Genomic DNA, 15,336 nt, shown 5'->3' with positions numbered 1-15,336 from the left:
GTGCAGAATGGCACCGTTGGATTGCCCTTGTATTTGACAGTCATCACACCAGTTTGGTATCCGCTGACCAGAACAATGAAAATCAGAGGCAGCTTAACTTTATAGCAAGCAAAACCATTGGTCCCACTGTCTAGCAGCCATGTCGCAAGCAGAGGTCTAGGAACCTCAAGACTGGATACTTCAATGTGCTCTACGTGGGGCTGCCCTTAAGGAAGCTGGAGCTAGTGCAGAATGCAGCAGCTCAGCTGTTGTCAGGAGCTGCCCCTTTTCAGCATGCAGCTCCTTTTGCTGAGGGAACTGCACTGGTGGCCTATTCGCTACTGGGCCAGGTTTAAGGTTTTGGTACTAGTGTACAAAGCCCTAAACAATTTGGGACCAAGATACCTGAGAGAGCGCTTTCTCCCATATCAACATGCCTGGTCACTGAGATCATCAGAAGGCATGCTCCTGGTAGTTCCACATCGACCTATGGCCCAACTGGAGTCCGCCTGGCGAAGAGCCTTCAGTGTGGTGGCCCCCTTCTTATGGAATTCCCAGCCTCTGGAGATCAGGCAGGCACCAACACTGTGTTGTTTCTGGCGGCTCCTGAAAATGTCTTTATTCCAGGAAGCCTCCCTTGCCTGACCAGCTTTTACTTGTACTGACCGGCTTTTACTGGTACTTTGTTTTTTAAAATAACTACTTTAATACGGTGTTTTATTTCTTTTATCTTTGTCTCATTTTATCTTTTATTGTTCATCGCTCTGCAATCTGTTTAGATGTGGAGTGGTATATAAATGCTGTAAGTAAGTAAGTGAGTAAGTAAGTAAATAAATCTCTTTCTAAACCCTGCTGCAGCAGACATTTTATATGTCAGGGTGGAAACTGAGCCGATAGAACCCCAGAGCAGTTCTGATTCTGAGGATGAACAGCAATCCGTGGGAGAGGAGAGTGCTCATCTCTCACAGGCACAACAGCTGGCAGAGATTCCTCCTGCCAGCATTCCTGAGATAGCTAGTGACCCTGGCAGCGAGAGAGTGCGGGAGGGGGGCTTGCTGGATGCTCGATGCCGAGAGCGACAACAGCTGGAGGGCGCGGAAAGGAGGCGTAGCACTCGTTTGGCGCGCAAGCAACTGTTGCATCCCGAGGACCCAAGGGAAAGAGGGAGGAACTCTCCCTAGCCCATAAGTTCAGGGTCTTCCCATAATTCTCCTTCAAACGGGGATCAACTGCCTAACCTGCAGCATAGGCTACTCTGCTGTTCCTTGCTTAGTCACTGGTGATTAGCATCTGAAAGAGTCATTAAGTTGTAAAAGGATTAAAGCCTTGAAAAGAATCCTTTTGTCTGTGTCTTGAGTTAGCTATTGGAGCAGACTGAAAGAGGCTGCCAGGGCACTCCTGACAGCATATTGGAGAAGTCAGGGCTTGAACCTGGGATCTTCTGTATGCTCTGCTATGGCATTACGGGCATTTGCAGGTTTCCTTCTTGCTCACCAATTGCTAACTGCTAACTAATATCTCTGTAAGTGAAAGACACTTGCTGGTTCTATAAGGAAGCTGTACAGCAGCCTTCCCCAAAGCTTCCCCAAGGTGCCCTCCATATGTTTTGGACTACAATTCACATCAATACAGGCAGCAAGGCTAACCGCCAGTTATGATGAGAGCTGTCCTCCAGATGTTTTGGTCCACATCAGGCTGGGGAACGCTGCCAATGTAGATAAAGGGACTGTAGTACTCTTGAATGAGTCAGGACAACATAGGCTGCCACAGCTGTTGCCCGAGAGAGAGCAGAAAATGCATTTCCAAGTTCTAGGTGGCTATCCTGGCTAGGGCTGGTGGGTTGTAGGCCAAAACATCTGGAGGCCTATAACTTTCTCACCCCTGCTCTAGGTGGAGCATACAGGACAAGTACAGCCTCAACCTATAGTGCAGCCTCCTGTAGCCTGGTGCCCTCCGGATGTGTTGGACTACAACACCGATCATCCTCAGCCAGCATGAAGGCTGCTATAGTGCAAGGACTCCCTGTTTTGTGTATGTTCAACCTGCAATGCAGTGGGATTTGCTATAGATACCTTGTAAGGTTCTCCAAAGAGGGGAATATCTGCAGGGAACGTTTCTCTCTCTTGGTGAGCTTCCTGGTTCCTCCTCTCTTTTGCTTGGATGCGGAGCAAATTTCTCTCTTCATTGTACAAGCTGTTGGGAGAATAAGAGGGGGGAAAATTACTTCCTAGCATTTCACTGACTGGTGAAAGCTGCAGGCCTGCACATTTCTAGCTCTAATAAATTTTTAGAATGGCAAAAGTTGGGTAAGTAAACTAAGCAGGTTTGCACAGGATGGTTAACTACCCAACACAGTGGGGTCGCAACCTTAGAACAGGTCAGGAGTTCTGGGTGGTTGGTTAACCACCTCAACCAGCCACCCTCACCAGGTTTGGACATCACAACAAGCCATGCTGAGAATGGGTAATTATGGCTTATTAACCACCAGATCAGTGCAAAGACATATGCCGACAGCAGGCAGGGAAGGCACAAGCAAAGCAACTGATATATTTGAACACAGGAAATACTCCAGCAAACCTCAGAAGGCAAGGTAAGTATTTTCCAAGATCTGCATTTAATTGTTTAACGTGGCCTTGTAAATAAGTACTGAGGTGTCCGTCCATTTATTCGAGTCACCATGTTCTTTATCTGCCTGTTTTGCAACCTGCAGGTGAGTGACCCAGTAGATGGGGTCCAATGTTTATTTTCCTTCACCTCTTTCTTAATTGAAAATACAGTCTCTGTTAAAAACTAGTTGCTTACAAGGGTAATACATGGTATAGTCCTTAGTCTGCATGCCACTGGAGGGTTGTGGTGGAATGAAATGAGCTATGCAATGGACGGCAATGATATCCCACCTCATGTCTCCTTCAAATCCTACAGACCCCACATCTATCTTCAGAGATTTCACAAGGCCTATCTTTGCTGTGAAAAGGAATAGGAACGGGAACAATTCACCATGCCACAACTGCCTTGCGAGGTGCGCCAATTGTGCATGCTTCCATCTGATGGCTAGGCCTATTTCCCCCTCTAACTTTGGGTAGGGAGCAGAGATGTAAAATTTCTGGAAATATTGAGGCCATGGAAAAAAACCTCTTTTTCAGTGTGTGTTTTTTTAATTGGACATTTTGGAAAAATTGAAAAATAAGTAATACTTATTTTCTTAGTGCTCTTTACAGATCTAAAGTCATTTTGCTGCTTTAAGACAGCCTTCCCCAACGTGATGCCCTCCAGATATTTTGGACTTCAGCTCCTATCAGCTTCAGGCAGAATGGCCAATGGTCAGCGATGCTGGGCACTGTAATCCAAAACATCTGGATGGCACCAGGTTGGGGAGGGCTGCTTTAGGGACATAAAGCAGCCTTTCTGTTCCTAAAGTTATTTTATGTAAGCTTGCTCACAAAATTATCATTATATAATAGTGATATTTATGGATATTTAATAATGATATTTAATAATTTATTGATATTTAATTATATTTATTGATATTTAATAATTTATTAATAGTTAATAATAATCATAAATAATGATATTTATCATTATATAACAATGATATTTATTTATTATTTAAAATAAATAATGATTTATTTATTTTAAAACTTTTAAAAATAAACTCAGTTAGTAAATTTGTAATTAGTGTCTGAATAGATTAGAACTACCATACATGATTGCTACAGCATCAGAAACACAGGACTCTATAGAAAATGCCAAGCTGTCAAGAATGCACAATGGTGACCCTGCTCACATGTTGGGAAGCTGAGAATAAATGTCTATCAGTAAAATATACTTTAGATCAATAATTTTAATAAGGAATGAAAGAACTAACTATGCTGGGAATCTTACAGAGACAATTTTTAAAAACTATTTCCCTCATGGCTTCATTATTTCCAGACATATTATATCCCTAGTCTTTCTATAAAAGTGTTCTTACTACATAGTTTTTAGAAATCATTTTATAGGGAATGCAGGATGGGTAACAATATAGAAATACTTTTGTCTTAAATTATACAAGAAAATATTTCATAATCCAAAGCTGTTCAATTTCTCCAATTTTTGGGAAAAAAAACAAAAATGATCGTTGGAAAAAAACGGGGGGAAACGAGGGGTTTTTCAAATTTTTCCAAGCCTTCACATCTCTAGTAGGGTGACCCCAGAGCTATGAACTAGTTTTCTGCCTGGTGGGAGGTAATGACCAGCTGCGAGACCTCCTGTCACTGCAGGAAAGCAGCCTGCTTACCTCTTGGACATAAGTAGGTAAACACAGGTAGACAGGCCTGAGCAGCAAGGCACGTGAGGAGAGAAGCCTCTCGGGATTGCCAGAAACTCACACTCAGGCCTCAGGTCCAAACTGAAAGAAGATCTTTATTAGAGTGTAAGAGACAAAAAAGGGAAAGCAGAGTGGGCCACTTGAAAATAAACCACGTAAAAGAGCTTGCTAACCTGCACTGAACTCTTTAAGGTAAAATACTCACAACGCAAGCGTCACCTGCGGAGTTGCAACACACACAGCATCTTCAGGCAGTTGGGGGCAGGGGGTGACCAGAGGGACAAAGAAGTAAAGAAACAAATTCCACTTTTATTATGTCTGACTGTGGGAAAGGGGAGGGCGACCACCCAACACCAATCAGAGGAGTGGAGGGTAAGCAGGAAGACTCTCTTCACACCTTTTGGAGCTAGGAGATGGACTAGAGAACACCCTTTTATCACCTTTTGAACTAGGAGCTGGGTTATCAAAGTGTTAATTTAAACGGAGATTACTTTAGCTATCTCTGGCAGACTTGATTCATCCAAAGGCTTCCTGTTTTGTGGATCTGGAAGCCTTGGGAAACAGGTGTGTTATTCCAAGTGCATGATGAATGCCAGCATCCTAGTCAAAGGTGATTGTAGCTTTAGAGAAGCCGACACTGAAGGGTAGTTCCGTGTCATGGGAACTTAAAACAACAGCACATGAACACTGAGATCACCATAAGAATGAATTCCATGGCTTTTTAGTGCTCATGAAAAATACAGTGTTCTAATACATTACCTCCAAAATGTCTCCACAAAATGCCACTCCAAACTTTTCTCAGACAGCTCAAAAAGAAGAGGATTCTACAGCCTCCCCAAGCAGGTTGTTCCACTAGTGAATTGTAAATCCCCCCCCCCCGCCCTCTTGTTTTAGCCCTTCTACCTCTCTACAGATTTTCATAGGGAGAGGAAAAGATTCAGCAAGGTCCAAAGGCAAAATTGCAAAAGGAGGGGAGTATCTAAGTGGTTGTGTAATCATCTCTCTTTCATACTTCTCAAGAACTACAGCTCTATTATCAATAAAGAGCAAACACTTTTGCTTTCGAAGCAGACATGCATACCTAGTACATAGGTCCATTTAACTTAAACAATTAATTATGAATCGTGAGTAGTATTCTAGAAAAGGTTGCACTCCCCTTAAAGCAGGAATAGACAACTTGTCCTCCAGATTATTCAGCCTTGCAACACGCATCATACCTCACCACTGGCTAGGGCTGATGGAAGCTGCAGGCTGGAAGGCCACAAGTTGTCTACTCCTGGCCTAAAGGATCAGGTAGATCATAGATGGGGAACTGTCAGCTCATGGGCACCATTCTATCTGGTGCATCAGCCTGTCCTTGCAGGCCCCACGGCACCTCTTCCCACTGTGATCCACAGCAATTTCCTTTTCTGTTCTGCTGCAGTGATCCTCCGTGGCTCTGCCGATCTCCTCCTCCTGTGCCCTGGCCTTCCTCCTTCTGCCAAGCCTCCCGCTGGCGGTGCTCATCCTTCCCTAAGCAGCTCCTGTGCCGCCCTTGGCAGCACTTGGGCATTCCCGTCTTCATCTCTTGCCAGAAGCACAGGACATAAAAAAAAACAAAGGGAAGGGAATGATGCCACTTGTTGGCTTTTCCTGTGGGAATATCTGCTTGCAAGGAAGAGGAGGCAATGATGTGGAGCAGAAAATCTTCCCGTGCTTTATTTTTCGGCAGAAAATGTTCCGTTTGTTAGTAAGAATGAATGTATGCCAATTGCAAAAACAGTATTAGGCAAGCTTAGCAGTTTTGAAGTTGTAATTCATGTTTTTCCGGTGATTACCCCTATCAAGTATGTGAGAGAATACATATATGTCACTGAAATTCATGTATGCTTCAATGTGAAATTAAAATAACAAATAGTGACAGCGAAACTGAAGGTGCCCCAACAATCAGTGGAAGAGCGCTGAACTCTGTTGAAATAGATGAGTGGTTGTCAGCACTTCATGTACACTTCTTTGGTTGCTAAAACTAATTAGTATGTCTACAGTTTTCAGTCCCTTCTGTTTTCCCCCCTTAAATTTAAACAATGTAGTGAAAGTACAGGCTACTGTCTATTCTTTACAAGCATTCCACAAAAAATACCTACAGAATTTAGCATTTTAATCACATTATGTGTACTTTATGGATGATATTCTGGAGGTGATGGGCTCGAACTTGGGGGAGCTGGGGGTGGCGACAGCCAACAGGAAGCTCTGGTGTGGGCTGGTCCATGAAGTCATGAAGAGTCGGAAGCAACTGACCGAATAAACAACAACAAATGTGTACTTTAATTTCCCCCCTCAAATATTGCAGGTCAAATATTTGTAGTGTATTGGGACAAAAAATTATAATGGCGTCCTTTTTTCTAGATTTTCTGTTTACTAAATAGAAATAGAATCATAGAATAGCAGGGCTGGAAGGGGCCTATAAGACCGTTGAGTCCAACCCCCTGCGCAATGCAGGAATCCAAGTCAGAGCATCCCTGACAAATGGCTGTCCAGCCTCATCTTGAATGCCTCCAGTGAGGGAGAGCCCACCACCTCCTTAGGGAATTGGTTCCAGTGTTGTATTGCTCTAACAGTCAAGAAGTTTTTCCTGATGTTCAGCCGGAATCTGGCTTCCTGTAACTTGAGCCCATTATTCCGTGTCCTGCATTTTGGGATAATCTAGAAGAGATCCTGGCCTTCCTCTCTGTGACAACCTTTCAAGTACTTGAAGAGCGCTATCATCTCTCCTCAGTCTTCTCTTCTCAAGGCTAAACATATCCAGTTCTCTCTTCATAGGGTTTTGTTTCCAGTCCCCTGATCATCCTTGTTGCCCTCCTCTGAACCCTCTCCAGCTTGTCTGCATCCTTATTAAAGTGTGGTGCCCAGAACTGAACACAGTACTCAACATGAGACTTAACCAGTGCTGAGCAGAGGGGAACTAGTACTTCCCGGGATTTGGAAGCGATGCTTCTATGAATGCAGCCCAAAAGAGCATTTGCCGTTTTTGCAGACACATCACATTGTTGGCTCATATTCAGCTTGTGATCAACAACAATTCCAAGATCTTTCTCACTTGTAGTGTTGTTGAGCCACGTATCCCCCATCTGATAACTGTGCATTTGGTTTCTTTTCCTAGGTGCAGAACTTGGCATCTGCCCTATTAAATGTCATTCTGTGGGTTTCTGCCCAGCGCTCCAGTCTATCCAGATCACTTTGAATTTTGCTTCTGTCTTCCAAAGTATTAGCTATCCCGCCCAATTTTGTGTCAGCTGCAAATTTGATCAGCATTCCCTGCACCTCCTCCTCCAAGTCGTTAATATAAATGTTGAAGAGCACTGGGGCCAGGACTGAGCCCTGCAGTACCCCGCTCGTTACCTCTCCCCAGTTTGAGAAGATCCCATCAAGAAGCATTCTTTGAGTCCGATTCTGTAGCAAACTGTGGATCCACCTGATTGTTGTTTCATCTAGCCCACTTTGAGCTAGTTTGCTCATCAGGAGATCATGGGGTACTTTGTCGAAAGCTTTGCTGAAGTCGAGATATATGATGTCTACAGCATTCCCACAGTCCACAAGGGAGGTTACTTGATCAAAGAATGAGATCAGATTCGTCTGGCAGGATTTGTTCTCAACAAATCCAAGTTAGCTTCGAGTAATCACTGCATTGTTTTCAAGGTGCTTCCAGATGGATTGCTTCATGATGTGCTCCAGAATTTTCCCAGGGATTGATGTCAGACTGACTGGTCTGTAGTTCCCAAGTTCCTCGTTTTTACCCTTTTTGAAGATAGGGACAACATTAGCCCTCCTCCAGTCATCTAGCACTTCACCCATCCTCCATAATTTCTCAAAGAGAATAGACAGTGGTTCTGAGAGTTCTTCTGCCAGTTCCTTTATTACCTTCATTACTTTATTAAGTATAATAAACATGCTAAATTAGATTTCTCTAGGGCAGGGCTGGGCAACTTGCAGCCCTCCAGATGTGTTGGCTTACAGTTCCCATCAGCTCTAGGCAGCATATCCAATGGTGAGGGATGCTGGGAGTTCTAGGTCAAAATATCTCAAGGGCAAGAAATTGCCCACCCCTGCCCTAGGGCATCAGAACATATTCTGATGCAAACGGAAACATTCCTATGCAAATGACCCTATGCAAATCAACCTGGAAAATTTTCCGGAAAATTTTGAATCCGCATACCTCATGGGAAGCAAGAGAAGAAGGAAGGGGGTAGCTTTTGATAGAAACACACAGAAATTGCTCTGTCCCTGATCAGGCAGCTCTCTGGGGAAAGACAGCTTCAAACTGAAAAATTCCGCAGCACATCAAGGCAGCCACAACAACAAAAGCCTGCTAAACACCCAACCACACCCCTTCCTCCTCCTCCTCCTCCTCGCAAGTGAAGTTCCCTACATGGGATGACATCAGCCAGCACCCTTCCATTGTCTGGATTTTCCTTCTAGTCATCTCAGAATTACAAAAATGACAAGGCAATCACTCTGGAAACCCAAAGCAGCCCTGTATGCCCCCATCTACCACTGCTATTTTATGTGGCTGCTCCTGTCTAAGGCATACATTTCAAAGGTTATCCGTAGCTAGGAACAGAGCATGGGGGTGTGGGGGTGTGCTTTATGTGCCTCTTAAAATAAAGGGGGAGAAAGAATTACAGAAACTTCAAAAAAATGGGTGCACAGATATACAGATGCGTGTAAATGGGGGTATTGTGTGGATGGTTGGATGAGTACATGGGTTGTGGATGGATGGATATGTGAATGGGACGTGCGTGTGGCTCAGGGACCCAGCCGTTGCTGGCATGCAGCTCCCAGATGGGTACTCGCAGGGGAACGCTGCTGTTGGGCTGAAAAAGGTTCCCCACCCATGATGTATATAGTCTGACGATACTCCTTAATCCTTTATTTCTGGATAAAGTGGGGTTACCTACACAGCACAGAGAGTCTTTTATCAGGGTAGGGTGATGTGCCTGCTATTACCCTATCTAAACAGGGAAAGCCTGGTGTCAATTATCCATGCCCTGGTAACCTCCTATTTGGACTACTGAAATGCACTGTATGTGGGCTACCTTTGAAGACAATCCAGAAACTTCAGTTACTACAAAATGCAGCTGCAAGATTGCCAACTGGGACTGAGCACAACATGCTGGTGTTGTGCAAACTTCACCGGCTCCCATCCTGTTTCCTGACTCAATTCAAAGTCCTGATTTGACCTGTAAAGTCCTTCCTGGCTTGGGACCAGGATACCCATAGGAGCAGCCTATGTCCACATGTACCTATCCAGAACTAAAGATTTTCCAAGGCATTTCTTTGGCATCAGGTGAGGTACAGCTGGTGACTATGGGGGAAACAGCCTTCTCAAAGGTGGCACCCCAGCTGTGCAATGCCCTCCCCAGAGAGGCTTGCTTGGCCCACCTTGTTATCTGTTATTTCAGTGCCAGGTGAAGACCCTTTTATTTTCCCAGGTGTTTTAATCTGCTCCAGGTCTAATCAGTTTTATCTCTGCCACTAATTTTATATGTTTTATTGTTGACCTGCTTTATCATATATATTAATTTGCCTTTATTCTTGTTGTAAACCTCCCTGAGAATTTGGTTATAGGGCAGCACATAAATGCTTAAGTAAAAACAATTAAAAGGCCCACAATATTCACGGTGTGAGTAGCAAGGATGAGCTAACCAAAGGTATAGATGTCCCTGAGGAATTTTAGCTTAAATCCTATCCTGGCACATACACACACACCACCAGTCCTCTTCTTGCTGAGATCATGAAAACTGCAGCAAATCCATTTTCCCAAGGAAGGTCCACTTTTTGGTTTTCATGCTTGTGTGGAGTTTGGAGTATTATTACACACAGTCGTGCATCGGGGACAAAGGAAAGAAACCGCTGTCTTTTCAATGATTTCCTGTGCAAGCGAACTCATGAAAAGCCCAACTGTTGATTTGTTCAAAACAACCACAATGTGTGAACCAAGACCTTTAAACCAACTGTTATTCTTCTCTTATCAACACAATGCAGAAAAGACAGATGTGCAATGCCAGAGGACAACAGTGTTATGCAAGAAACTTGGCACTGCTTTACAGGACCCTCAAACTGATCTGTACCCTTCTTCCAACTCATATGGACTAGCCGTTAACATGATTAAATAGGAAATGATCCTGCACTGGCCCCATTCATTTCAACAGGCCTGGAGCAGGAGATCTTGGTAGGTGTGTTGTCTTGTAATTAATTCTTAGGTTTGCCAACAAGTTAGTATAAACAACTAAAATATTTAGCTACATTGATTTCCGATGAACTAATTATGCTATATTATTCAATAAGCATGTCTACATCTGACAAAGTTCAACTGGACTTACTTCCAAGTGAATGGGTTTAGGACTGCAATCAAAGCCTGAAAAAAAGCCCACTGCATCACCTCATTCCAGATTCACCCAACAGAATGGATTGTAGTTTTGTTTTTGATGAATTAGAATTGGAATGAGTATTTAGAGACTGGATCCTCATGGCATCAGAAACTCTCTGGCCATCTCCCATTAGTGGAAAATAAAGTTTTGATGAAGATGATTATTAATTACATTTTTAACCCATCCACCTTCCAAACAGCCCAAAGAAGAATTTGTGGGTCTCCCGCAGCCCGTCATCATAACACTCTTAAGTAGAAGTGAAGTCAGAGCAATCCTAGCTCTTTGCAGCTACTGGCTAATATCATTATACTGAATGCAAAATTAAAACATAAAGAACTGTTGGCCTTTATTTGGACTGCAGCCAGGTTAAAAGTAGCGGCAAAAGTGGAAGTCCAAGGTAGAGCTGTCTATTATCGGATGGAAGCAAAGATATGAGACCTTGCACTTGTGGAAAAAATCACAAAACAACTCAAGTTCCAAAGTGGTCAAGCAACATCAGACAATTTTTCTGAAACTTGGCATTTGTTTATTGAATCAGCAAATATGAGTACAGCTTCCCTACACCCGCCAGCTTCCCATGGTTGGCCTTTGGAGAGACTTTTTAGGCTGAAATAGCTTGAAACGCATTAGCCAACATGAACTGGATTAACATGCTTCCCTCCCTGTTGGATTATTCAATACAGGACCAATAATCGAATGAAGTATGTTAAAATTATTGATGTCTGAGGTATTTACCTGTTTATTGTTATTACAAAAAAATTTAAAAGACAGAAGAATCTTATGCATGTCTACTCAGATGTAAGTCCCATAGAGTTCAATGGAAGTTACTCTCAGGTAGGAATGTATAGGATTGCAGCCTGAGACATAACAAATGGCCCAGAAGTGTCCATTAATCTTTGTGGATAAGCAGGGATTCGTGTTAGTTAGTTAGTTAGTTAGTTAGTTAGTTAGTTAGTTATAAGCTGTACATACACACACACTTGCTGTTGGCTGCTTTGGAAGTTTCCATTAAAAGAAAAGTTGAGGATAAGTACTTCAAAGTAATTTTTTTAAGGAATTTGTCTATCAAGGCTACTAGTCCTGATGTGCTGTCTGAGTATCAGAAGCAGTATGCCTATGTACACCAGTTGCTGGGGAACATGGGCGGGAAGATGCTGTTGCACTCGTGTCCTGCTTGTAGATTCCCAGTCAACAGCTGGTTGGCCTCTGTGTGAACAGAATGCTGGACTAGATGGTTCCTTGGTCTGACATAGCAGGGCTCTTCTTATGTTCTTAGGTATGTTCAGGGGATCATCTCACCTCTCCTTTAGCAGCGTGACTTGCCCATGTTGCACTGACAGTAGAAGCTACAATTCGCAAAATACCCCTATGGCAAGGTCTGGGTTTAACCTAGCAACCTTCCTCTTTGTTCCCTCCCTTGTCTGCTCAGTTTCTCCCTGCTAAAAGTGCACAGACACTCCCATTTATGCCCTATGTGCCCTTTTGTCGCAATCCTACTTTCCCCCTACCCTTCCAGCCCTGAAGCTCTGCACTGCCTTCTTTCTGCCTGGGCAGAACATTGCAAAATAGGGCACTGTTCAAGCCAGAGATACTCACATATCTGCTGCCTGGCATGCTTGTTACAGCCAGACTGAATTAAAAACAGGCAGGCCTGGGTGGAAAGAAGAGGAAACATCAACGTTCATCTCTCATTGCTGTTGTTCAGTCGTGTCCGACGCTTCGTGACCCCATGAACCATAGCACGCCAGGCCTTCCTGTCCTCCGCTCTCTCCCAGAGTGTGCTCAAGTCCATATTCATTGCATCAGTGATGCTATCTAGCCATCTCATCCTCTGCCGTCCCCTTCTCCTTTTGCCTTCAGTCTTTCCCAGCATCAGGGTCTTTTCCAGGGAGTTTTCTCTTCGCATTAGGTGGCCAAAATATTGGAGCTTCAGCTTCAGTATCTGTCCTTCCAATGAGCACTCAGGGTTGATTTCCTTTAGAATGGACTGATTTGACCTCTTTGCAGTCCAGGGGACTCGTTAAAGTCTTCTCCAGCACCACAGTTCGAAAGCATCGATTCTTTGGCGCTCAGCTTTCCTTATAGTCCAGCTCCCACAGCCATATGTTGCTACTGGGAAAACCATAGCTTTGATTATACAAACCTTTGTAGGCAAGGTGATGTCTCTTCTTCTTACTATGCTGTCTAGGTTTGCCATAGCTTTCCTCCCAAGGAGCAAGCGTCTTTTAATTTCATGGCTACAGTCACCGTCTGCGGTGATCTTGGAGCCCAAGAAATTTCACATGCCAAGAAGGCATGTGAAATGAGCGCAATTGTACGGTAGTTTGAACATACCTGAATGGTTTAGTGGCTTTCCCTACGTTCTTCAATTTAAGCCGAAATTTTGCAACAAGAAGCTCATGATCTGAGCCACAGTCAGCTCCAGGCCTTGTTTTTACTGACTGTATAGAGCTTCTCCATCTTTGGCTGCAAAGGACATAATCAATCTGATTTTGATATTGACCATCTGGTGATGTCCATGTGTAGAGTTGCCTCTTGTGCTGTTGGAAAAGAGTGTTTGCTATGATCAGCGTGTTCTCTTGGCAAAACTCTATTAGCCTTTGTCCTGCTTCATTTTGTACACCAAGGCCATGCTTGCCTGTTATCCCGGTGATTTCTTGACTTCCTGCTTTGGCATTCCAATCCCCTATGAAGAAGAGGACATCTTTTTTTGGTGTTAGTTCTAGAAGATGTTGTAGGTCTTCACAGAACCGATCAACCTCAGCTTCTTCGGCCTCAGTGGTTGGGGCATAGACTTGAATTACTGTGATGTTGAATGGTTTGCCTTGGATTCATACTGAGATCAATCTATCGTTTTTGAGATTGTACCCCAGGACTGCTTTTCCCACCCTTTTGTTGACTATGAGTGCTACTCCATTTCTTCTAAGGGATTCTTGCCCACAGTAGTAGATATGATGGTCACCTGAATTAAATTCGCCCATGCTTGTCCATTTTAGTTCGCTGATTCCCAAGATGTCGATGTTCAATCTTGCCATCTCATGTTTGACCACCTCCTGCTTACCTTGATTCATTGACCTTACATTCCAGGTTCCTAAACAGTATTGTTCTTTACAGCATCGGATTTTCTTTTCACCACCAGACGCATCCACAGCGGAGTGTCCTTTTGGCTTTGGCCCAGCTGCTTCACTCTTTCTGGCGCTACTTGGAAATACCCTCTGCTCTTCCCCAGAGGGGCTCATCTTCCGGCGTCATACCTTTTAGCCTTGTGATACGTTCCATGTGGTTTTCTTGGCAAGAATACTGGAGTGGGTTGCCATTTCCTTCTCCAGTGGACCACATTTTGTCAGAACTCTCTGCCATGACCTGTCCGTCTTGGGTGGCCCTGCATGGCATAGCTTATGGCTTCACTGAGTTATGCAAGCCCCTTCGCCACAACAAGGCAGTGATCCATGAAGGGGAGACACAGATGACTATCCATTTATCACATGGAGAGGCTACTTGCCATACAATTCTTAAACAGAAATACTTTGCTAATGAGCCACAGCTACCTTGCCCCCTTCCGCCTGAGCAATTTGTTGCAATTGAAAGCTTGCATACTCACTTTATCAGCAGAAGGTTGGTTCTCTAAAGACAAAATCATTTTGCCAACTAGCCATTATGCTAACCCAAGCATAGGCTGTCTTAATCACTCTGATCTGTTCCACTCTGATCTGCACTTCTAGTTACAGTTAAATCTTCCCTGCTAAGCTCTCACCGCCATGTTAAAAACTGCAGAAAGGCAGTTGGTTCTTCCCACCTCCACCCGTTCCAAAAAGAAAAACTACAGAAATAGCATTTTGGGATTGCAGTTTTACAATTTTAAATCTTTTTTTAATTCTTTGATTTTATATTCCATTGTGCGTTGCTCTGAGTGTTCATTGACTGAGAAGTTCAACTCAAATCTATTAAACAAACAGCAGCTACAGAAGGAGATGGATATGAAATATTTTATCAAACGTCTATAGGACCATTTTGCGGACATGTACAAACCCTGATCATATCAATCGGTTACACTTGCTAACAGAATCCAGGTAACATGCATTTTTTCCACAGTGGAAACAATCCCACTACTTTTTTCCAGGGAAAACTTTCGATTTCTAATACTGCAATGTTCTATAAAACATATTGGTAACATTATGAATCAACATAAACGCCAATCAAACTGGGCAGTTTCAATTTTGAAATTAACATTTTGCAGGTGAATTTCCTTGGAAGGACAAATATATTACATACATACACTGTCTATTTTTAAACTGGGAAGAGGGGGATAAAGTGGTAAATAGAGAGGAAAAGTCAAACCAAAAAGTATGTAAAACAGTATTCAAAGTAGAAGGAAGGAAGGAAGGGAGGGAGGGGTTTTGTTTCAAATTAGATCAGATTCATTTGCATACCTTGAAAAGTATTATTATTATTTACTGTATTTTTATCCCACTTTTCAAACAATTGTCTCTCAGAGTGGCTCATGTCAATCAAAGAGATGCAGGCTCTGCCGTCAGGCTGACAAACTAAAAGGACAAGCCACACAAGGGATGGAGAGTGGAATGAAGGAAAAAGGAAGAATGAGATCAGTTTATCAAGGCCAGAACAAAGTGGTGAGCTATAAGC

The 15,336-nt window shown here is 43.4% G+C and overlaps 1 protein-coding gene across 8 annotated transcripts in view; it reads right to left on the bottom strand.

Annotated features, from left to right (window-relative positions):
• The window catches only part of AFF1 (ALF transcription elongation factor 1), a 234,480-nt gene that overhangs the window by 148,240 nt on the left and 70,904 nt on the right, over nucleotides 1-15,336 (bottom strand). For all 8 annotated transcript variants that reach the window (XM_084855558.1, XM_084855561.1, XM_084855563.1 and 5 more), the window contains one exon: nucleotides 2,052-2,172. In XM_084855558.1, the coding sequence (XP_084711684.1) occupies nucleotides 2,052-2,172 (121 nt within the window). The remainder of the gene's footprint in view (nucleotides 1-2,051; nucleotides 2,173-15,336) is intronic.

Source organism: Heloderma suspectum, chromosome 5, assembly GCF_057233095.1.
Source record: "Heloderma suspectum isolate Gila_16-S chromosome 5, 16-S_ref, whole genome shotgun sequence".
NCBI classification, from domain to species: Eukaryota; Metazoa; Chordata; class Lepidosauria; order Squamata; family Helodermatidae; genus Heloderma; species Heloderma suspectum.
This window is presented reverse-complemented; position numbering and strand designations above follow the sequence as displayed.